A 23729-nucleotide genomic window follows, 5' to 3' on the forward strand; every position below is an offset into this window, starting at 1 on the left:
GAAGTCTGGGCATCTTTGCTCAGACTGCTGCCCCCGCGACCCGGTCCCGGATGAAGCGGAAGAAGATGGATGGATGGATGGATGGATTTGCGTTGGTACCCAGTCTTTCAAGCTTGTTATGTACAAAAGCAAGAAGCTGCTGCTATCTTCAGTTTCTGTCATTGACAAAATTTCAATTCATTACACTTTTTCCAGGTGTTTCTTGCTGCACTGTTGCAGTTAGAGGTGTCACATCAGCAATAAAAGTCTTGGTTGAGGCCTTTCTGTGTGGAGTTTGCATATTGTCCTCCAGGATGTTTGGGTTATCTCTGGCTTCCTCCTGCGGTCTAGAATCATGCTTCATAATTAAATGGTGACTCTAAATTGTTATTTAGCTGTGACTGTGAGTGTGTGTTTCTATGTGGCTCTGGGATGGGCTGGCGAACCTTTGAAGATTCACCAACCCTAGTGACCCTACAACCTTAACCATGAACAAGCAAGTTTGGACAATGATTTGATGGGTGAACTGTTTCTTCTATTTGTTCTCTTTATCTTTAATAACATGATTCTGATGAGTGCAAGTTAAATGTAGATCCTACACAGGTTAAGCAGCTATTAAAAGTGAACAAATGGACATCTTCTGTCAGATTTTGAAGGCAGGAACTGATGAAACTCAATGAGACAAATGACACTGAAGACTGTGGTTTGTTTTTCCCACTATCATGAGAAAAATCAATCCTTACAACAACTTTGTTGACTTATTGATTGATCTAGTTGATTAATCAGTGTTAGACAATCATTAAAAGCGACCTAAAATTATCCTGGGTATGTTTACATTAAAAGTGGAGTCATCTGGACCCCACAAGACATCACACTGATTTTTTTTTTTTTCCAAGTATTTTTATCTTCACTGGTGTCTGCGGCAGACACAACATCCTGTCCACCTTTGTCATGGTAGGGATCACACATAAATATAAGGATGGGGTCATCTGGACCCCATAAGAGAGCACAAGGGTTAGCAATTAAACATAGGAGATGTCGCCAGTGATACTTTTGACACTTTTAACATAAATCAACAGATTCAAACATAGAAAAATGGCTTTGGTTTTAGAATGGTGCAAAGCTGCTTCTATCAAAATCACAGATGTATATTAATTGCTTAAGCAGTTCACTACAGTAAACTGTTATGTATCAGCATAAGGCTGCTTTTCTCAGCTTCAGAATGTGCTGGTATTACGATAATTATGTAAATGATTGAAGAGTTATGATAGTTGAAAGAGTGTCAATATTAGAGCTAAAGCTCTAGTGGTTAAGGGTTAAACTTTTACATATTTTGTATATTTTGCATGAAGCAAATCGATGCTGATAAAGTTCATCTGAACAGTAAACTGATGAATCCCTACCAGGATAACCTGACAGTGTTAGAAGATGACATCATGAATCGATGAATCAGGATGATTCACTGACAACCTCCCTCAAATATACTAGTATGACAACACTGGTAAAGTAAAATATAGAAATAATTCTGTCCAACTCCAATTTTTTTAAGAAATTGGTTTCATCTTCTCAAAGCCCCATCATACGTCATCATTGTCAGCTCAACAGCCCAAGAAGGAAACTAACAGTTTATACATGTTTCTGCTATTTCCACTTTTCACACCAACACACACTAAATACTTTCTCCGTCTCTGATAGAGACTTTCCTAAAAGTGAATTCACTTTTGTCTTATCTATCGATGTGACTTGACGCTTTCTGATTCCATTTATATGAAAGAGGCCAAGTTATTGTTTCAATATCGGATTATTGCCCAGAGAGACGTCTCCTGTGTTGTCTCCACAATACAAGAGCAACTTGCTGATTTTGACAGCTTGACACTTTAATTTCCTGCAGTGTTTCACCTCAATTTCCCCAGATAAAGGAGGCAACACAGCCCCATCTACATATTCATAGTGGGCAAGGAATTATTGACATTCTAGCTTTTGCTAAATAACAAACGTACATATTCATTGATGTTTTCTCTTTTTTCTCCTTTTCTTTTTTCTCAGGTTTGGAAAGCAACGAAAGGGTGAGGACCAGATAGAGAGGAGAAGCTCCAGCAAATCTAAAACTGGAGAAGCTTCAGAGGAAGAGACTCTTCAGATGAAGATAGAAAGAGAAAGGTAAGCAGGATGCAGGGATGGGGCAAAACAATTCTTAACTTTCTAGGTACAGATATATACATTAGTATAATCATTACAATTACTGTATCTCATTTAGAAATTTTGAGAAATGTTTTATCACTTGTTACTAAGCATTACACCATTGTCAAAAAATTGCTTATTGTGCTCTTAGTGATTGTAAAAAAGGCTGGGATTATATTCATTTGCTTCTTCCTGTTCTCTTTTAATCAATTATTGCTTGATTGGATGAAATCAACCAATTCTGAAATTTGTGTTTTCTAGGCCCACACAATAAATTGCAAATTTATCATCATCGTGATATTGGCCTGTGCAACACATGTATCACAAAAGACAGCAAAAATTATGATAAATTGTTACCTTAAATGTTTACACACATACTAAATCAAACTAATGGCAGCTTAACTTATTTACCTAAGAAACTGGAATAGGTATTTTTTTTACATTTGAGTTTTTTCAAATGTGTCTTCAATGTCTGCATACTTTCAGTTTCTTCTTTTGTTTAATTTTTTAAATATTTCACTAGGATTTCTGAAAATGTGTTTAGGTTTCTGTTATTTTGCTATAATGTTTTGTCATTTTTGTATTATTTGTTTTACTTTTTTAAATGCTATGATTTTTTGTTGATTATTTTTGGCATTAAGTCATTCATAGGTGTTATTTGCACTTCAGGTACTCAGTAGATTTCAAGTTTCTTGGGTCGAACAAAACTGTGATAAACATGGGACCACTGTATTCTCCTATTCACTTAAAACACACAGCTTCCTTTTATACAACTTCCTTAGTTTTCTTAGTTTCAGCATTTGGTGAACATTTAGGCAGAAGAGGACGTGGCTTTGGCTTCCATTCCCTCACAGTCCAGCCCGATTACATTCCTCCCAATGGAGAATACAGTATTGGAAGCAGAATGAATGAAATGGCATCCTGCTGCCTCCATTGTTCTCCTCCATCCAAATGAAGTCACTAATCAAAGGGCCGTAGGTAACGGCAGATAATTGAATCTAAACAATGGGGTTTGGTAGCGCTCCCTCTTACTGCAACGGAAGAGTTGAATTGAAAATGTATGACACAAACGGACGTAAAACTCCAAAAGTTTCACAAAGGCCCTCTTCCCTGAATGGAACATCTGGGCGGCTCGCTCAAAAACAATCGATGTCGACCATTTCTTTTTGGTGCCCTCCATTGAAGGTCCTACCCATTGACTGTATGAAGCTCTCTGGCGGAGGGCCCAGCACATTTAGGCTCTGGAGACCAACGGGCCCGCTTCTCCATCCAGATCTTCCCCCCTTTGAGCAGCTCCCAAACAACTGTCATGCTAAGCAGCGGAATCAAGACAGGCACACAGAGGGCATGAATTATGGATGGCGCACACCCTTCCCACAAACAGATACGAGCCATTTAAATCCAGTCTCTACCCCTTGTCTTCTTCCTGCTGTCACACACTTCAGCTGCTTTGTCTTGCGCCCCATTCTGATTCCCTGTCTCGTTTGTGTCCGTTCTGCATGTCTGGGCTTCCTATGCAGAGGCGCTGCCTAATTCTTTGTACCTTTCCTCAAATCCCATCTCTCAGCCCGGCCGTGATTGTCCCTCAGTTAATGGAAAGGGAATCCTAAGGGAAATTTGGGTGGGTAATAATAAAGCAACCTGCCATGAAGCCAAGTCGATATTCAAAGCATCAGGGTTCAGTGGAATGACAGCTTAGAAATCCATTACCCCTTGTATTTTTCTGTAGCACCCCTGTTTTACACTCCAAGAGTGATACATTTGATTGTCGAAGTTCTCTGCATAAGTCATATGTTCTGATTGATTGCCACGCTGACGTGGAGACTGGCTATTCTGGAGTGCTTTTATGAAATTATGGATCGGCCCATTCCAGGCTTATGAAGCTGGCAGTTGTCTGGCTGCCGTGCGTGTCAGCACGACCCGGGACGGGCTGGAGCCAAACTCCCGGCTCGGCTGACATTAGCGATCATTAATTCGAACAGACGTTTTGACAGCAGCTTTTAGTGATCCAAAATAGGAGTCAGCAAGGAGGTGAAACAGATTAATTCCCAGAGCCTGCCCCTTTTTAGCCTGCAATGAGCAAGGTATAGTCATTTATTTAAAAACTCTGACCTTGATGGGATTCCTGCAATTGATGGTTTGGCCTGTGGTCCTTACAGATACAATCCATTTAGTTTAAGTAAAAATATTACGCTCCATTGATGTCTTGTCAGGCACTTATGACTGCAAATGATGAAGAAGAGAGTTCATAAAAGTTTGACTTTGTTCCTGCACTATTTTATCCTCTTAGTGTTGAAACTACTTTCTTTTCCAGAGTTCATTCATTCATTCATTCATCTTCCAGACCGCTTCTTCCCTTTCGGGGTCGCGGGGGTGCCGGAGCCTATCCCGGCTACTGATGGGCGAAGGCGGGGTACACCCTGGACAGGTCGCCAGTCTGTCGCAGGGCCTCAATCACACACCATTCACTCTCACATTCACACCTAGGGGCAATTCAGAGTCGCCAATTAACCTAAGAAGCATGTTTTTGGACGGTGGGAGGAAACCGGAGTCCCCGGTGAAAACCCACGCATGCACGGGGAGAACATGCAAACTCCACACAGAAAGGTCCTAGCCGGGATTCGAACCGGGGCCTTCTCGCTGTGAGGCGAGAGCGCTAACCACTTGCGCCACCGTGCAGCCCCTTTTCCAGAGGGGGATGGTTTCAATGGGGACCCATAAATATTACAACTTTACACAAAGCTTAACAAATTTACAGTCATGTGTCACAAACAGTTTTATTGCTAATTCTTTTTTTAATAATCACAACTGGAGAAGGACTTAAATGTATTTTTGGAACTGATGTTTGGGGTTTTTTGAAGTCTGTGGATTTGTGATTGGCTATTGAGGGGATTCAATAAAACTAACTTTTTAAATTTTGTCTTACATAATTGCCTTTTTGCAGGATATTGATAAGTTGGCCAGAGCAGTCTGTGGTCAGTGTGTTGGTCCCACTACAGGTGTCATTTTTGCATTTCAGAATCCCATTGGTCAGCATTTATTATATGGATATATTGTGTTGGAATAACTCTTGAAGAGACAGTTCTAGAGTCTGGCCCACTTTAGTCCAAACTATTGACTGTATAAAGCCTGATTTCCATTGAGTGGTCCAGGTCAAACTGGACTAGGCCAGACTGGACTTTTGAGCATTTCCATTACAAAATGGACCGGTTAAGCAGGACAGACTGGTACCATTTCTGGTTCCCCGTTGGTCATTGGTCCATGGAAAAATCTCACCCGACCCCCACGGCCGAAGAATGTCCGTTACCGATCCATACTCATCAAAAAGACTATTGACAGTGCTTTGTAAAACATTTGTTAGAAACATTGGAGTATTGCTCGACATGATCTGGTCCATAGTGCTTAGTGGAAATGAGGCATAAGAGAACTGAACTGAGTGTGACGTCACCCATAGAAACTGACTTAGGTACAGATCCAACGGGAGGAAGTCAATTTGGTCGCCATTTTGTTCATTGTATCAACATCTCCATGTTGGAGCCACAAATCGTCAGTAAGCAGTGATTGGTCTGAGTCGTTTTGAGTCATAATTTCTATGTCGTCAATCAAGAGAGCTTGTTGGAAGGCCACACCCCTGCCTATTGAAAAACCCTGTCAATCGAATGTTCAACATAAGACCGCATATTTTTATTAAGATTATATATGCTTATATACTTATTGGTCAGGTAGTAAACCAAGAATGGTTATTCTTACAAATATAATGACTTTGATTTTGGCTTCCTAGATACACTTAGTCACTTAGTACAGTTTTTAAATGCAGTCGATTTTAGCTTGAAAAATGTTTTATTTCACCTGGGGACAATACCAAGACACCGTTATCTGGCTCAGACTGGACTCCAGGTACAGTTGTCCCTCTGACTGGCGTAACAGGCGAAAGCTCACACAAGCAGGGCTGGTGGACTGAAGAGAGAATAAAAAACACACATTGGAGGTTTTGTTGGTGAACCTTCTATCACTCTCTGGCTTATCTCTGCACATGCTAGTCCTGAAATTATATTTCTGTGGCCAAAGAGACAGCACACGGCGCCAATCTGACATTGTTTTTTGTGAACCCGTCTCCATTTTCTCTGTCTTTGTCTGCTGCAGCTGATTATGATGTCCCTTTTCTGTTATCTGCCCAGCTCTGCTTGGCTTCTAATCAGCCACCAGCAGTCTCGTCTCTCCGCCACTCCTTCATTTCCCCTTTGCCGACCACAGCAGAGCACATCACAGCTTTCTTTACTCGCCAACTTTCATTTGTTTGTAGTTAAAAGTTACTGCTGACTCCGAACAAACAAATCCTGACTAACCTTTTTGAACAAGTCACCGCAATGTAACTCGGATAAGATGTGAAGGCTCGCTTTCCTTTCATTTTCGGTCCCCAATCAAAGAAAGAAAATAATTTCAAGTAAATTATTCTGCTTTCTTTTTTTTTGTTTTTTTTTTGTAGATTGAGGAATATCTTCCCACTTTGTCAAAGCATCTCATTATACTCGCACGCCGTCTGAATCTCATTTGCAGAGTGAGTTCAAAGCAAGGTCCAACTGGCTGATTGGAAACTATGATTCCATTTGTAATTATATTGATACCTACATCAACTTAATATGATTATTAACACTGTGAATTAACACTGCCAAATGAGAACAATTATCTCTGTGATTGCATTATCGGCTCAGTTTCACCACCAAGTTGGGAGGATTTTATCGTTCTTCAGCATGAGAAGAATGTTTATGAGACAATATTTGACCGAAATGATCAAATCCAGGCATCAGAAAACGACACGTTGTTTTAGTCTATGTACAGCAACATTGTCTATGGCAGGGGAAGGGTTTTAAACATCCAGATATTTTCATTGAAAGAGATGTTTGAACATGATTTCTTGTCAGACTATAAATACTTTCTAGTGAAACTGTTGATTAATTGTCAACGTGTCTGAATTTTTTAGAGGAGGGGTGTTATTAAAGTAGAGTGGTAGTCAATTGCAGGAGTTATGTTGTAAAAATAATCCACGAAAAGTAAAATCTGTGAAGTACTACGTGTTCCGTCACCATCGGTTCACCTTTCGCTATCTCGTTGTTTTGAAGATTTTTTAATTTTTCTTTCTTTTCTTTTTTAATACACCACACTCTTCTGCATCTTGATTGGCTGTTGACCATTGTCAATCAATCTCTTATGGGCCATTCATCTAGTATTCAGATCTCCAAAGTCCAAAACATTAGGGAAAAATGTAGTTCAGTAGAATGACACCAAGGACCCACAAGCAAAGATTTATGCATTGATTGACAATGGGGTTCAGCCAATCAGGACGCTGAACTCAATGAGTTGTAGAAAAGACAAAAAGAATACAAAAACGCATTCAAAAAAATCACCACAAATGGTGAACCGTGTCATAGTGAGGAGACCACTGCAGTGTCATTTGACTTATGAAGTTTTTCAGGACTACCTAGCATCAAACAATCTCAATCTGTATTTTTCTCAAATTTTCAAGTTGTCTTCTCTTTGTTTTTCTAATCATTAGCAGTCACAAGGCATTCTGGGTTGACCTTCTGGGATAAACCATTGAGGATGGCTACATCAGCAACATTAAATTAGAATTCTTACCAATCTATTCAGGACACCTCCACGGAATTTTTTGAGGTATTTTGAATACAACCAACAAGTGACTTTGGGGTCCAACTGTAGGCATATTCAACAGACTGTTAATCTTTGATGTCATCTATAGGATGCTACATAATATCAATAAATCTTGAACCAGGCTGGAGTTCACTCGGCCCAATGCAGCAACAACCAAGTAGAGTTGGACCAAGTAGAGGAAAGGTATTGCTAAGTTAACCCATAGATTCACCCATTTGTCTAATTATGCACAACTGTCACAGTTGTTATGAATACACCATATAGTACATACATTTTTTATTTATTTAAATTTTTTACATCTCAGTCATTGGAAAAAAAAAAAATGGCGTCCTGCCTCCAGTGGTCTTTTGAGGAACTGTAGCATTTGACAGGTTTGTGTCACTTTTCAGAACAGAAGGTGGGGGTTTGGGTCAAAAACAAAGACCCAACTGATCATGTACCTCCTGAGCTGGTTCCATTAAAGGCCCTCCTAGTTTTGTAGTTTCTGGCAAGGACAGGCGAGGGGAGACAGGCTGGTAATTGGGGCTGTACGGCAATAATCAGCTGAATGTGGGCTGCCCTTTCCTCTGTGTTAACATGCAGGACCATTAATTGGCTAATGGACTATATATGGTACATAGCAAACCTGGTCTCTGAGGAGAAAAGGTGGGCTCAGAAAGGAAAGGGGCAGAAAGCAGCTGCAGGTTTCTTAAGACAAACACAAGGAGCAAATGAGACGTTTTTTGGAGCTAATGAGGGGAAAAAAATAAAAAGGTCTTTGACTTCCAAAATCTTTGTTTCTTTTTTCCAAAACCTTTGGAATAGTCTTTGGACATTTAGGGTAAAGGTCATAGGAGAATGCATTAAAGCACCTAGATGTAATTTAGGACAAGAAATGGGTTCTGTATGGAAGTAGAAAAGTCAACAAATCATTGTACCATAATCCTCAATTATGGTCCACAGCAGTGCAGGACTGCAGGGATCATATTGTTTTTCCCCAACTCTCATTTCTTTCTGTGCCTTTGACATTTTGCCCTCGCCACATACTCAAAAACTCACCAAAATCTGCAGACATCTAGTACCTGGCGAAAAAGGAATTTTGGACATAGTGAACGACTCCAAAAAAATGATGAGAAAAACATGAATGGGGCCAAAATCTCCTATAGGGCTCAAAAACAATATTTCAAAAGCCATTAACGAAATCAAAACACAAGCCATATTCAAAGGAAGTTTTGAAACTATTATGGGATTGCCACAGGATCTCCAGCTTGGCGGCCAATTTGTGGCAAATAGCAAAATCTGGCAATTTTCAAATTTCACTACAATAAGTCTACAGCAAAAACCAAAGTTTAGTTTTAAAATGAATTATGTATGTATATATAGTACATCTACAAGTTAAAGCTCCTAGGGATTTTGATATATTATTTCATAACTCTCCAAGAATCACTGGTAAGCTAAAAAAAAATGTTGGAAATAAAGTTTGTAGATATACGGTGAGTTAGGAAAAGTTGCATTCCCTGGTTGCTCATAATTTTAACCAGAATATTGTAAAAAATCTATACATGAAATACTGGGTCAAGTTGAACAAAACTATATGACATACGATATGAACATATTAGGAATGTGGGCGTGGCTAACAAAAAATGTCATGATTTTGTCATGTTCAGCTTTTAATAGGCTGGTAGAGACAGAAGGAGTAGAGGTCAGCCATATAATTCCACTTGCGGATTTTTTTCTTTCTGTCTTTGAACCTTTTGGTGACAGATTACTATCAATTTACTTGTATATTGGTGCCAATACAATCACAAATTTAGCCGCTTGTTTTTAAGTTGTATTTTAAGAAATATACCTTCAAATTTAAAATCAGGACAATTAACATATCTGCCTTGTTTACAATAATTGTAAGTGTTCATGTGTAATAAGAGAAACACATACTTGCATTAACAAACGGGTGTAGTAGGAAAACATTTGGTCAGATATCCTTACAGCTCCATTTGGCTTACTGATAGTCTGTCAATGTTACTCACCTATTTGTCCTAAACATATCAGACTCCTGGGGGGTAAAGAAACATGTTGCTCGATGTCCTTGGTCTAGCCGCAGCCATTATCTCATCTTAAATGTCAATAATCCATTTTTTTATGAATCTGATTAGTCCGTAATATGCCAGAGGGGCTGAAGGTCCCGGTGGACTTACGTGAACCTTCTGTAATTTCATTGTCTGATCCTTCCTGGCAGGACCTGGTGGTTTTACCCTGTACAGCTTTTTTTTATTATTATTATTTATATATATTGTTGCTGACAACAGTATGTGAATCGAGACAACCTCAGCCCTAAACATCTACTTATTGCAGTCCACTTGCTTTCAAACAATGTGGTGTTACACCTAATGAGCTTTGAAGCTTTATTGATGACTCGGCGTCCCGCCACATTGCATCAGGCCTCCCATCTAAATCCCATTCCACGGATAATGCCAAGAAAATAGGATTTTAGAAGGCAGTGTATGGGCAGGATGAGGAAATTAGGTTAATCTGGCACTGAAAAATGGCGATGGTTTGAAACGTGATTACCGTTATTAAAATATAGAGAAACGGCAAGAGATGGGAGTTTTTTTATCTGTGTTACAGACCTGTCAATCATCTGTGAGAAGCAGCACCCAGGGGGAGGGGTCAGAGGTCATATATGTCCTAAGGTAACAGGAAAGTCTAGCAGCCGTTGGAGTTGTTGCGCTTGTGTGGGGACGATTGTGTTACCCTACAGCACGTAACATCTGGAACCAGTGAGCAGCCTGGTGGCGGCTGCTTGATCGCCACATTGGGAGGTCAACCCCCTCGTTTAGCCTGTCTTTAGCCTTTCCCTCGCCGTCTTCCCCCTGAAAAGCCAGACCCCCTCATCCCATGCAGGTTGGGTGTCGTTAGTTGTGGACAGATGGGCATTCACATGAAGCCATTCTTTGGGGCAGGAAGGGCCCGTCAAAGACTTTCTTGTGTGGCTGCAGTCCCATGGAGAGAAAACAACACTTAGCGGTGGGGGCAAGGCTTGTGAAAGGAGGAAGTGGATGTTCCGCCTTCACATTTTTTGCCACAAATTTATGTGTTCCCATTCCATTATTTAGCAAAACAATGACACCTTTTGGAAGGCAGTCGACGTTTCCTTGACTGTTTAACAATTAACATTGAATTCATGCGGTGGATTTATGCCTTTCTGGAGGAAACAGTTCAAAGCTGTCTTTCCTCTGGTATTGCATGATAATGTAATTTACACACTAAGATCGAAAGCAAAGGGGTACCTGGTAGGGTCTGGAGAGGGACCTTTCTCTGTAGAGTTTGAATTTTCTACCTGTGCATATCTGGGATTTCTCCGGAAACTCCGTTTTTTTTTCCAGAAGTCCAAAAAACATAAATGAGTGACAGGTTAGTTGGTGTTCCTAAATTGTCCCTAGGGAGTATGTTGACTCTACTACTGCATACTACTGAAGGAACTCCTTTCAGTATCTAAAGAAGATATTTATGGCTCTACGATGATACCACATTTGACAGTGTAGGGTTCTTGGAATTGTAGTTTTTGGTGTTTTTTTTTTCTCTGGTAGTCAGTAGGATGTATTAGCAGCCGAGATTTTAACGACTTTAACGTTGCATCTCCTGCCATTGGTTCAGAATACAGGCCAAAACCGAGGAGTTCCGGGAGAAGCAGGTGAAGGACAGGGAGTACGCCGAGATCCAAGACGTCATCAGCCGCACCTTCAGCTCGGACGAGGAGCACACCTACGCCGGCATCGGCTCGCTGGGCTCGTCCATGGACGGCAGCAGCAGCGATGCCTACAGCCACCCCTACCACCTCCCACAGAACCCCCAGGGCCCTCCACCGCCTCCCCCTCCTCCCCCTGCAACGCTGAACCTCGATAGCAACGGACCACCACTGGAGGCGCTCTATGCCCAGGTCAACAAGGCTCGCAACGGGCATCCTCCAGCTCCTGAAAGGTAGGCGCTTCCCTACCTTACCCTCAAACATTGGCGCTTTAGCTCCAATTTTGACATTTGTTCAACTGTTATTACTTTTTAGACGTTTACACAGTTAATGTAATTCCACATCGGTGCAAAACTCAAATGAAAAGACGATTTTCTCTTGTGAAAGGTAATAGATTTACGTAGTGTTCTTTAGGTGTCATTGATGTCAAAGGGTTAATCAATCGACCACAAGCTCCATTCGTTCATGACAAATAACTGTTGTTTGTATTTTTTCACCTTCATGCATCAAGAACGACATTTGGCTGACCATACAACACTGAATTTCATATTAGGTTTTATCCAACGCTTCATCCCACATAACATTCCCTGTGCAAACAGCTAAAATCCAACATATCAGTAATTTCACCAAAGTTAGAGTACAATATCAGATGCACTTGCTCTTCTTTTCATTTTGTTTGGATCAAAGGTAATCCTTTTGCAGCAACAGATCAGAGTTCAGTCTCACAGATCTCTGATTCCTCACGATGACTTATGTATTAGACCGAATAACCCAACGTTTCTTCTGTTAAAGTTTCACCACCAAAAAATAATCAATTCAGCTATCAAACACAATTATTTGTCTTTTTTTTTAACAAACACACAACCTACACTTTGAGATATTGCACATAAACCTTTTGACTCCAGATGGTTGTATCTTTTGTTGACTTGAGGTGAAATGAGGATACCAATTTCCTTTTTTTGGTGATATCCAGTGGTGACAAGTCACCAGAGGCCTATTCCCAAGGCCTTCTCAAACCTTTGTAAATGTTTATTAGTGAGTTGAATGGAAGTCTTCTCCCATGATTGACATGTGTCACCAGGAGACAGAGGGGGGGTGACCTTTCCCTGCTGAGCTCTGACTGGAGTAGTGTTACGCCAAGAAAGAGTGTCTCCCGATGAGCTGCTGGATGTTTTTTTGGAAGGAAGGATCTCTGTCCTCTCTTGACAGTCTGCAACAACACATGGCAACAATTAGAGCAGGGGTCCGACCGTTCCGCCTGGAAGTTGCCTTGTTGTGTTGCAATTATATCCCCTCGTAGAAGTCACCTCTGCTGCGGAAGTTTGGTAATGACTGCATGGCAATGGTTGGCCTGTGTATGGGGCTTCTCTTACTTGCAATACCAATACTATGTGTACAGTGTTTTAACATGAAAGGAGCCAGTTTAAGATTTTTTTTTATTACGGTGTCTAAGCTGCTTTCTGTGTTTTGTTTTTTTTTTTGCTTTTTTTTGGACAATAAACAAGAGTGATTCAGGGGTTAATGTATTGAATAAACTCATGTTAGACTTTCTTACTGTACTTATTCAGATTTTTATTAGATTTTCAAAGCTTTTTTTCTAATATCATTGGTAAGTACCTGTTCCATAAATCCACATACTAACCCTTTAACACCTGAGTATTAGCTTCAGTGTTTACACAATTTCGCCAACAGTAACTCTTCAACCGTTTTTGCAAATAACAAAATTCCAGTAGATTCTGAGCGTAGAATTGCAGTTTCACAACACTTTAGAGCAGCAAAGTATTTATGTAATCAACGTAAATCAGCTGGTTGTGTTGCAGAGAAAAGCAGTTTTGCGCTATTATGCAGCACTATATATTACTGTTATTCCTGCACTATAAGGTGGACCGGATTATGAGGGGCGCCATCAATGAACGACTTTATGAACGAAATTATTTCATATATAAGTCCCATCGAACTATAAATTATACAAAAGAGTCAAAGATAGCTTAGTTTTTACGGTTTTGTTAAAAGAAAATAAATAAAATGTACCCCTCAGTTAAAGAAGGACAAACCCATAATTCTCACTTAAATCCCTCAAAACTTACAAAAGTAACAATAAATAAAACACCTGTGATGTCAATTAAAGGACACACCTGAGTTAATCATGTCACTCTGGTCAAATAGTTTTCAATCTTTTATTGAGGTACCATCATTTTTGTCCGGCCCTGTTTCATTAGTTTGTTTTTTTAAATAATTATGTTAATCATCAATTCAAAATTGATGGCTGATTTTCATTGTTTAATTTTCAAAAAAAAATATATATATATTGTTACTTTTGTAAGTTTTGAGTGATTTCAGTGAGAATTGTGGGTTTGTCCTTCTTTAACTGAGGGGTACCAACACTTTTGTCCACCACTGTATGTATATCAGTAGCAATTGACTACTCATAAACAGTCATTGATGGTTAAAGTCCTCAGTGCTTCTCTTATGCGTTTGAAGCCTTTCAGCTACCATAAAATATTGTATTCTTAAACTGCTGCATGAATTTGTTTACCTGTTTTAAGGCATTTCTGACTCTTTCAGTTTCCAAAACCCTCCGTCTTCCCTTCCTTCGCCTCATTCTGGCATTTTCTTGATAGTATTGAGCTCACACCTCTACAGGTTTATGTCAACGTAAACAGCTTAGTGATGCGTGTTAATTATAAATGCAGTACAAGCTTATTTCAACTTTAGGCTGGGGTATTGATAATGTGGTTTTATTAGCTCGGGGAGGATTAACCGCCACGAGGGTTGTGTTTTGATGTGAAATCTGCACCGCGTGCTCGACACTGATTTCTGTTTCTTTTGTTTTGTTTGTTTCACACCTCTTGCTGCTTTGCATATCTCGTGAACGCCATTCCAGCTTTGAGCTTCCAATATTTTCCTTTGCTGCCCCTCACATGGATACAAAAATGTGCTGGTTTGTTTTTTGCTTTGTCTCTCTATTTACCATTTGCAAGAACACATTAAGATGCAGCAGGAGTGCCTCTTGCCTTTGCATTTCCAAATTCAACTAATTCACATTAAGGTTAATTTAACTTTTTAAATATTATTATTAACCACAACATTTATCAAATCTCAAAAATCGAGCTGGATTTTCTCATTTTGAATCCCTCTGCTGCTACCTTTTGGATCTGCAGAGATTAGGCGCGTTTCACATGTGGAAAACAGAAGCAGATCAAGTTTGTTCACTCCTGGCTTTGAGTCAGCCGTCTTTGTGCAAGAGGAGAATGAGCAGCGTTTAACCCTGACCTGGATTCTGTTACCTCTTTCAGCGGGCAGCCCTGGAGAGAAAAAGAAAAAAAAAAACACGATCAAAGTGCAGATTAAGGATACTACTTTACAGGGTTATTGGAGCTTTTTCTGGCAAAGTGAGGGCCATGTGTCGTGACGCCAAACGCTAATAAAGCGTTACTCACCTTCTTTTCAGACTTCTGAATATTTTAACTTCAGCTCTGAAGATTCATTCTGATGAAAATAGTGTTTTTGGCGTTTTTATTTCGCCATTTTTTTGATGATGGAGGATATTTTAGATAAATATAGCATTTTTGAGTATTTCTTTATTCAAATTGGGAATTAGGAGTGGACAAAAAATGCTATTTAAAAGAGTGTATTTGTGAGGTAGAAAAGATGCCTGCTCCAGTTCACTCTGATGCTCCACTTGTAGATACTAGATCAATGTACGTCTATGTTTTCTTTGTCTAGGGCTAAATTGGTAAAAACTGTACGACTAACTAACACGCCATTTTTGTTACATTGCTAAATTTACTTTGAATAAGTGAGGGAATGTAAGCTAGAGGGAGAGAGTGTAAACAGAGAGCTCTCAGCAACATAAAGGTGAAGTTGAACAGCCCCGCCCACAGCTCAGAAGCTAAAAACACCATAATTATAATTAAACAACCAATAAGAATGCTTTTTAATTAGCTCAAAAGTAAATCAGAGTGGGTCTTTAAGACCCACCCTGTGATTGGTGTAAATAAAGCTGATCTGAATACCAAACGTAAGGAATGGCTCCCTTAGTATCCTGACCGCTTTAAATCACATCCCACCGAATGATTTTTATGACAAGAGCTGACAGCGTGTAGCGGGATGAAATAAAGCTACTCTGAGGAGAGATTTAAAATTAGATTGAAGCAATTCATGAAAGATGACAGTGCAGATTTAAAGACAAAAATGAAGCCAGCACTTGGTTTTATTGGAAAACGGCCAAACACTGTACTCTCTTCAGCACAGCAAAATGATGCTGTAAGAAATTACAATGGAGGGTAACATCTCCTGATTTGCATATGACCTGTAGAAAGAAACCTGTGTTGGCCAACTCTTCTTTTGTAGAAATGTTTTAACCGACTTTAGCATTATATCCTATTGGTAGAATCATTAAAATCAGGCTTTTTAAGCAATTTTTTGGCCAATTTGTAAGTGTAAAGCAATAGTTACTCATCCTATTATCAAATTTAACTCCTGAGGGAGGGTTCTGTATCCCTCCGCTAGGAGTGGAGGGTATTAAAAAACATACTTCGGACACCACTTGCACTTTACAAGCCCCTTCAAATGGAGGGGTAGGGAGAAGGAAAGATTCGGATTGAGCCTAACGTTTTTTTTTTTTTTGTTTTGTTTTTTGACATGCTACATGCTAATGTGTTAGTGTGTTTACAATACTTGTAACCCCCAGCTTCTTTTGTAACAAGGACAAACCAGAATTATACTGTTAAAACAAATGTTACTGAGACTATGCTAACTCCCACCCTCGCTAGCATCACGTAAAAAAACAAACAAATAACAGTCTAACAGTGTTACACGTTAGTTGCGTTAAAGTCATAGTCCCAATATCCGTAAGTACAAACAGACAGACAAATGTTACTGTGACTATTACAACTCCCAACTTTGTTAGTAATACGTGAAGAAAAAACAGTCCGACACTGCTCCATGTTTCGCGTGTTAGCATATTTACAGTAAAGGCTGATTACACTGGACTGCCTGCAGCACGCCTCCATTGCGTTATGTTGACACAAAAAAAATAGAATGTTCATTAACCCTTTAATTTCGTTCGTTAACGTGTCAATTTTGTGGTAAAAAGCCAGAAAAAAGGTTTGTAAGATATTGTTTCATATTTAGGTGACATGCCCACAGGATAATGCATGTTGACACCACACATAACATCGGCGTCCATTTGTGCCTTGACTAACAATTTACTTTTGAAAGTACAAAAACAAAACACAATTTATTGAACATATTAAATAACTGCACATGTATCATACTGTTTAGCAAATGACAGTCTGTTTTACACAATTATCCACTCACTTTGTATATAGCTTTACTCACTTACTGATGCATAGTTTATATTATTGTTCATGTTTAGTCAGTTTTTAGATATTCTGTAAATATCCTTCTCTATATTTTTTTTTATTTAACCTTAAATGTTTTATGGCAACAGCAAAGTACAAATTTCATTGTACAGGGAAACCGGTTTCCGTACGGTGCATTCGACAATAGACCCTTTGAATCTTGAATTTATGACATAAACATGCACTTTACAAGTGCTCAGTGATGAGGACATGAGGTTTGATTGCTTAAGTTTTAGATGAGCAAAGAGAGCTGGAAGAAATACACGGGGGAAGCAGGACAAACCACTCCTACAGGAGCTAGATGGGAGGGGAAAGGGCCGAAGACACAACGCAAATAATGTAAAGTAACTCATAAAAAAAATTAAAAAAAAGAAAAAAAAAAACTCTCAAAATCCCAGAATAATGTGCTCTGGATTATAAAACAGATTGTCATTTTTGGAAAAGAAAAATAAATGAGGCTTTTAAATGTGCTCTATACTGTGGAAAATACAGTACAATCAACAGGCAGCTCCCACTAAAATAAAAATAAAGGGCTATAAGGAAAACAAATTAAGAGTGTTTAATTGGAAACCCTTAGATTGATGTCAAGATTTCCTTTTTTAATACAAAGAGAACTTGAGGAAGTAGATAACCATCTCAAGGTTGTGTATCCACTTTTTTTTAACATGCGTGTGCATTTTTCATGTCCTTAACAGAACCACTCACCCACGCATACGCATCACTCAAAGCTGCACTCTTGTTTACCCAACCTGATTTCACAGATCTAAGCTGCAGCTGAGAAAACAAACCCCCGTGTTCGCCTTTCTCTCTAATAGACCTTCGGTAATGGAGCCTTAATGGGAAGGTCACTGTGACTGTAAAACTGGAATGAGTCAGACCTTAGCCAATAAACCCCCTTGGAGATATTAGGACCTCTGGTTGGAGTGCGCGTCCAGAGATCTTTAGGCCTCCGCAATATCGGGTTTTACAGTTCCTGAGTGGGTGCAACGAGAGCTCATTTGACAATTTATTACCAACCTCTGTGTTATTAGAACTGGCAGCTTTGGATGTGTTTTGACAGTGCTGTCAGAGCCAGTAAAACTGAAGGGCACCAATTGGAAATTAGCATTTATTTATGTTCATTTCTGTTAAAACCTCGTATAACGTGTGGGTAAATATCACTCTTCATTTTGAAATTTGTAGCACATGATACCCAAACCTGACGTCTACACCTGTGTTTTCTTTTTAGACCGCCTTGCTTCACCTTATAAAAAAAAAGGTGGAACTCATAAAATAAGAGTGACCTGGTTTCTCGACAGGCAGCTGACAAGTCAACCCGTCCGTCTGCCGCGGGACGCTGTGGTTTGGGTGACTGGCACTGACAGTTGCCAGCCTCGATGGGATTTGCGGGAAGCAAGCGTGAAACAAAGCATCACCTTTGAAAGTTCATTTTGATTGACTGCTGCTCCCTTTTTTCCCAGCGGAGTTTTCGAACGCTCCTAAGAGCCGGGGATAGAGAAGAGGAAGGGGAAGTGAAGCCGGGGGAAAGAAAAAGATGTGAAGCTCACAGATCTGAACTGTCCAAAGCCTCGGAAAGCCTGTGCAGCTCAGCAGCTCAAGAGTGTGCCGAGCAGGCATTAAAAAAAATCTATAAATATAAAAAAATAGACAAAAGTAAAACAATCTTTTTTTTGTTTTTTGTTACCCATTTGCTCTTTCAACACTCTAGCCAAAACGTCCACTTTGCATGGTCTTTAAATTGGGTTATGAGGTTACTAATGCATTTTCTGGAGCTGATAAAAGGTCAAGCTTTTCATCTCGGGAGAAAATTTGTGAGGCTCTGCTCCGCACTCCACACAAAGGCTTTAAAGGCATGCTGGGAAATATCAACCTGCACAAAACCAAGTTTTCTGATCTTTCTTTTTTGTTCATTTGGATTCCTGTTTATTTTCTTGATTCAGAAACATAAGGACTTTTCCTTCCAGTGGTCTGCTTTTGGCTCAGTTACAACTGTCCTTATGACTCTGACACCTGTTTGGGGAAACACAGGTGTATCACATGAACTACCAAGGTTGAAGACTGTTCTGTGAGGCAATTGAACAAAAATGATCACAATCATTTTTTTCTATGGCTGTAACTGGTCATAGCCAGTACTTATTCCACATGCAGAGGTAAAGTATGCTGTATGGGTGCAGTACGGCACCGTCACCTGCATGTCATAAGTGTGCACAACTTACCCTACAAATACTTCACGACCCACTTACCACAACAGTCATATGGACAATTTTTTGATAAGTCTCAAAGGACAATGCATTCTCACTCCCAACTCGTCATAAATGGACGTATGGTTAAGGCCTCCTCCACAACAAATGTTGACATTTTGGGTGTCCCCAATTGACGTGCTGACTTTTCCCATTAAATTACGGGTCCCTTATCCTCGGGACGTGGTAACAGACACAGACAGTATCGAGTTATGGTATCCAGTTAGGATACCGGTACCAGGATAGGGTATCAGTCCTTTGGTAGTTGCAGAGAATAGTTAATATGTAATTACAAAACTTTCAATGTTGTTCAATTGTAACACATCAAATACAAAACACTTCACTCACGTTATCAGTTCTTGTTGCAGCTCTGTACGTATCACTGCGTGAGTGTTCTGACTACGGTAGCCTCGTGGACCAACAATCCATCTTTACCAAAGTTATAGTAAAAAAAGTTTAAATGTCGTGTACCACAGAAAATTGGTTCCAGGTCAGTAAACACAACCAGAATTCATACATAAAGCTGGCTATTGGCTTTTGAGTTTCAGGTGCACCTTATTGTCCACGAAATACATTGAATTTTAAGCGTTTGACACTTACTGATTCATTACTTGTTCAGGCCAATTTCTGCTTTTTCCTTCACTCTAAGGACTTGATTTTTGGTAATATCCCTTACCTCATAAAATAAACAGCCGAAACTACACAACATTACAGATTTTGTTCCATTCTTCACTCTCAAAAGTGCAGTGTGAAAAAAAAGAAGAGAGGTAAATTCTTCTTTAACATTTCCCTTTCCTAGAATTGACTCCCCTAGATCATTTTGGTCTCAAAGTCACAGAATGGGGATGAGGACATTTAAGGAATACAGATGTAAAGTAATGCTCCTTTCCTCCTCAGTCACATAATTACTGAGCCAATCTGAAGTAATCACTTTCTCATTGTTTACCATCTCTTATTTGAGCATCTGTAATTAACTCCGCAATCAACAATCACTCTGATTTTTTATTATGGGCTATACGTTCATTTGGACGCAATCAATCCAGAGAGATTAACGATGCTTTCGACTGCAACATCTGTAGCTTTGATTAAATAGTACCTCTCAATAATTTATTGGTAAACAAATGAATATTTTACGAGGCCCTCATATGCTTTAATAACAGTTTGTAAGTCACTTATAGTGTTTTATTGCTGCATAAAGAAACGGTTTGTTTTAATGAGACACATATATTGGTTATGATTATTTAAACTTTCTGAATGGGTCTTTGTTTTCCTCTGTCTGGACCCTTCTCGTACTTTAAGAAGAGACTTTCTTTCCTTTTTTGTAAATGAAAATTGTATTTTTGGTGTGTTTTTTTTTTTTTTATCTTTTTCCTGATGATTGAGGACATTTATAAACATTAATACTTGTAAATATTAAGCTAAAAATTTGAGTATCTGAATCAGAAGTGTACGGCTGGGGTTAGGGATTGTGAGGGGTTTAAGCTAGCCAAAGAGAGTGTAAACGGATGGATGGCTGGAAGTAAATCAGTAAATGATCAGTAAATCAGTACATCAGTAAATGATCGGAGTAAGAAATTTAAAACGTAATCCACTTTTTTGAAAACACAAAGTAAGTAAAGAGTTGTTGCTTTTCTTTGTGCATCAAATTTACTCCATATTCAAACATGGGAAACAGTTGTTGTTTGTTTTTTGATAATCACAAAATGTACTGTTTTTTTTTTATTTAACTTTAGTACATGTACCTATTTAGGTTTCATTTTAGAATCTTCTTGTAGATTTTAGAGCTGTTCCTGTACTGTTTTGTCCCCAGCGAAGACCCTGGACAGATAACAGAATGATGATGATGCAAACACGAGGGCGCGCGTTGCCTTTTGCCCTCTTCTGCGCTCCTTTGGCTCTGCGTGGCGGCGATAGTGCAGGAGGACCCGCGCGGCACATGCTCAGCCCTCTTATCGCAGGAGTTCTGCACAGATAGCAACATGTATCTCCCGGGCAAAGCAAGTGAATTATTTTCCTGATGTGTTTTCATTTTCCCCGCCTCCCCTTTGGCTGCGGAACAGGCCCTGTGGGATGGATGTGATGAGATGGAGTGCAAAGAAGGCAATTTATCCTCCGTTTGTAACATTACGTTCATTTAAGAAAGCAAACAGCCTGAAAGCAAACGAGAGGCAGGAGGAAGCGTGAGAGTGGATGGAGCTGATTAAGTATGTGCGTGCAGTTTTTTATTGTCCTTCAAAGTCTCTAGGACATCCAAACAGTACATAATGAATTATCACAGGAAGATGAAAGAAAAAACGAGGTGGGGGGGACATGTAGAGCTGCCGTTTCCCAACATACTAAGTAGGTGAGGAAAATAGTGGGATTTTGAATGTGGCCGTGGGCTGCTGAAGTCCTCGTCTGGTGATCAGCACTGGAGGGCATCCCATTCCCAGCAACCAGCCGCTGCAAATAGATAGTTAATCCCCCCCCCCCAGAACTCTCCGGAAAGCGGTGAGGCCTGACACCGGAGCTGACTGTACGTAAAGCTCTCAAAACAGACAGGTTTTCAACCACAAGCTGGAGCGATGATTTGTTTTGAAAAAGTCACCGCAGCTAATTGGGAAAAAGCGCACAGAAAACGCGCTGTTAGCAAACATGGGGATATATTCTCAAACACAAAATCCGTTTTGATTAAATAACACTCGCTGCTGTGTGCCTGCGACGCCGACATGAGCCTCTTCTGTGGGAAACTCTGCTTTTCACATGATAGATAACCTAATTTCACAAACTAATAACACGTCCTCTCCACTAACGCAGAAACGCCGCTTTCATCTTTGCTATCTTCTGCCGCCACGGAAAACGATCAGATAAAGAATGCGATTGGGAGGCAGATGACTGTCAGGTCTTGGTTTGCTGTTTCTTTCTTCATCCTTGTCAACTTCCTTTGACATTTTTTTTTTTTTTTTGCTGTGGTGCCACAGCAGCTGGAAGCACACAGATAGTTGTGAGAAATTGTTTGAATGGGATCGGAAGACACTAAAAATTGCCGTTCCCTGTGTTGCAAGCTACCAAGCACACATCATACTGGCTGTCTGAAATTTAAAACGTCAAAAACCTAGAAGAGTTTGTTTTGATGGTGTTTTTACTTATTAATGGGGTTTCCATGGTAATGAAAAATTAGCAGAAGTTATGGAAATTTAAAATGTATTTTTCCTAAGTAATTGGTCAAATGAATGGTGTATACTTCTATATAACAGGTTTCTACCTTTATAAACAACACACTCTCGTCCCCAAGTCGTTACATATTGACGTTTGGTGAATTGATGCACTTTTTGACGTTTTGGGTGTTCCCAACTCGTCGTTTTTGACGTGCTGACTGTTCGTAAAATCAAGGATCCGCAACCTCGGGAGGCAGCATCCGACACGGACTGATCCACGGAATGTTTCCAGTATCTGGGACTGGACGTTGTACCGGATGCAATACCAGACGATGTACCAGTACCAGACACGGTACAGGACACAAACCAGTACTGGATTTGGGCTCCTGTACGCTCCTTTCCCGGTTGTGGATCGGTTCTGGTTCGCGGCCCGGGAGTTGGGCACCCTTGATTTAATGGGTCACGCTATTGGTAATCTGAGTTCATGTTAATCTGAGCAGGCAGACTGGTCATTGGTACAGTGAATGGTGATTTCAACTTATTATGACTTGCTACGAAATGCCAGAAATTTTGCTTCAACGAGTGACTTTTCAAGAAAAAGTATCAACTGTTGATACTGGAAGAATGACTTTACTCCAAGTCCTTTGACATAAGCAGCATGGGAGAGGAGAGGCATGGTGGGGAATAAGCAGATGATGGCTGCTGGACGCTGCAGAATCTAGTTGTTCAGAGAGTGTTTTTTAACAAGCAAAAAGGCGTGGATGCAGGGGCTGGAATTTCAACAGCAAGGCAGACAGACTTGAATGTATCTCCAACAACAGAAGGCATTAAAAGTAATAACCTCCCACTATTCTCTCAAATCATCAAGTCTTTTCTAAACAATATTTCCCATTTTTTTATTAGTAAAAGCAAATACTGGTTGGACTATTACGGCAAAGATTCAGTCTACATTAAGTTTGAGATTTTTTTTATGTTTTAATAAATTCACACAATTGTCTTGACTTTTATTTGTTGATACAACAGATATTTAGATTTTGGAAATGGTATTCTTATCCCTTAAGCACTTTTATGTTCTCATTTCTCTTACTTTCTGTGATGGGGAGAAGTCAGATGGTATATCTGATAAAACTATGATACCTGTGTGCAGTAGTGTTGCATTAAAAGAGGACAAGATGCATCAGTATGTGTCTTGATTTGTTTTAGAGGCGCCAAGATTGCAATAGTCCGACTGAAATGTGTTTATTTCTGGTTTTGAAAATTCAGTGAAAGGTTATGGAAAAGTCATAGAAAAGCAATGAAAAACTATTGCTAAAAAAGGAATCAATCTTGTTTAACACTAGAAATCCTGGAACTTTCAGCTTCTGCTGCAATGCCCCCCTCCCCTTGTCAAAGTAGTGTTGTGGTGATCACCTTAAACCATCAACAATGACTT

General features: G+C 39.7%; 1 protein-coding gene across 2 annotated transcripts in view; it reads left to right on the forward strand.

Annotated features, from left to right (window-relative positions):
- Positions 1 to 23729, forward strand: part of LOC112151407 (partitioning defective 3 homolog) — a 438282-nt gene that overhangs the window by 329600 nt on the left and 84953 nt on the right. For both annotated transcript variants that reach the window (XM_024280344.2, XM_024280343.2), the window contains exons 20-21: positions 2026 to 2139; positions 11464 to 11787. In XM_024280344.2, the coding sequence (XP_024136112.1) occupies positions 2026 to 2139; positions 11464 to 11787 (438 nt within the window). The remainder of the gene's footprint in view (positions 1 to 2025; positions 2140 to 11463; positions 11788 to 23729) is intronic.

This window comes from Oryzias melastigma, linkage group LG20, assembly GCF_002922805.2.
Source record: "Oryzias melastigma strain HK-1 linkage group LG20, ASM292280v2, whole genome shotgun sequence".
Lineage (NCBI taxonomy): Eukaryota > Metazoa > Chordata > Actinopteri > Beloniformes > Adrianichthyidae > Oryzias > Oryzias melastigma.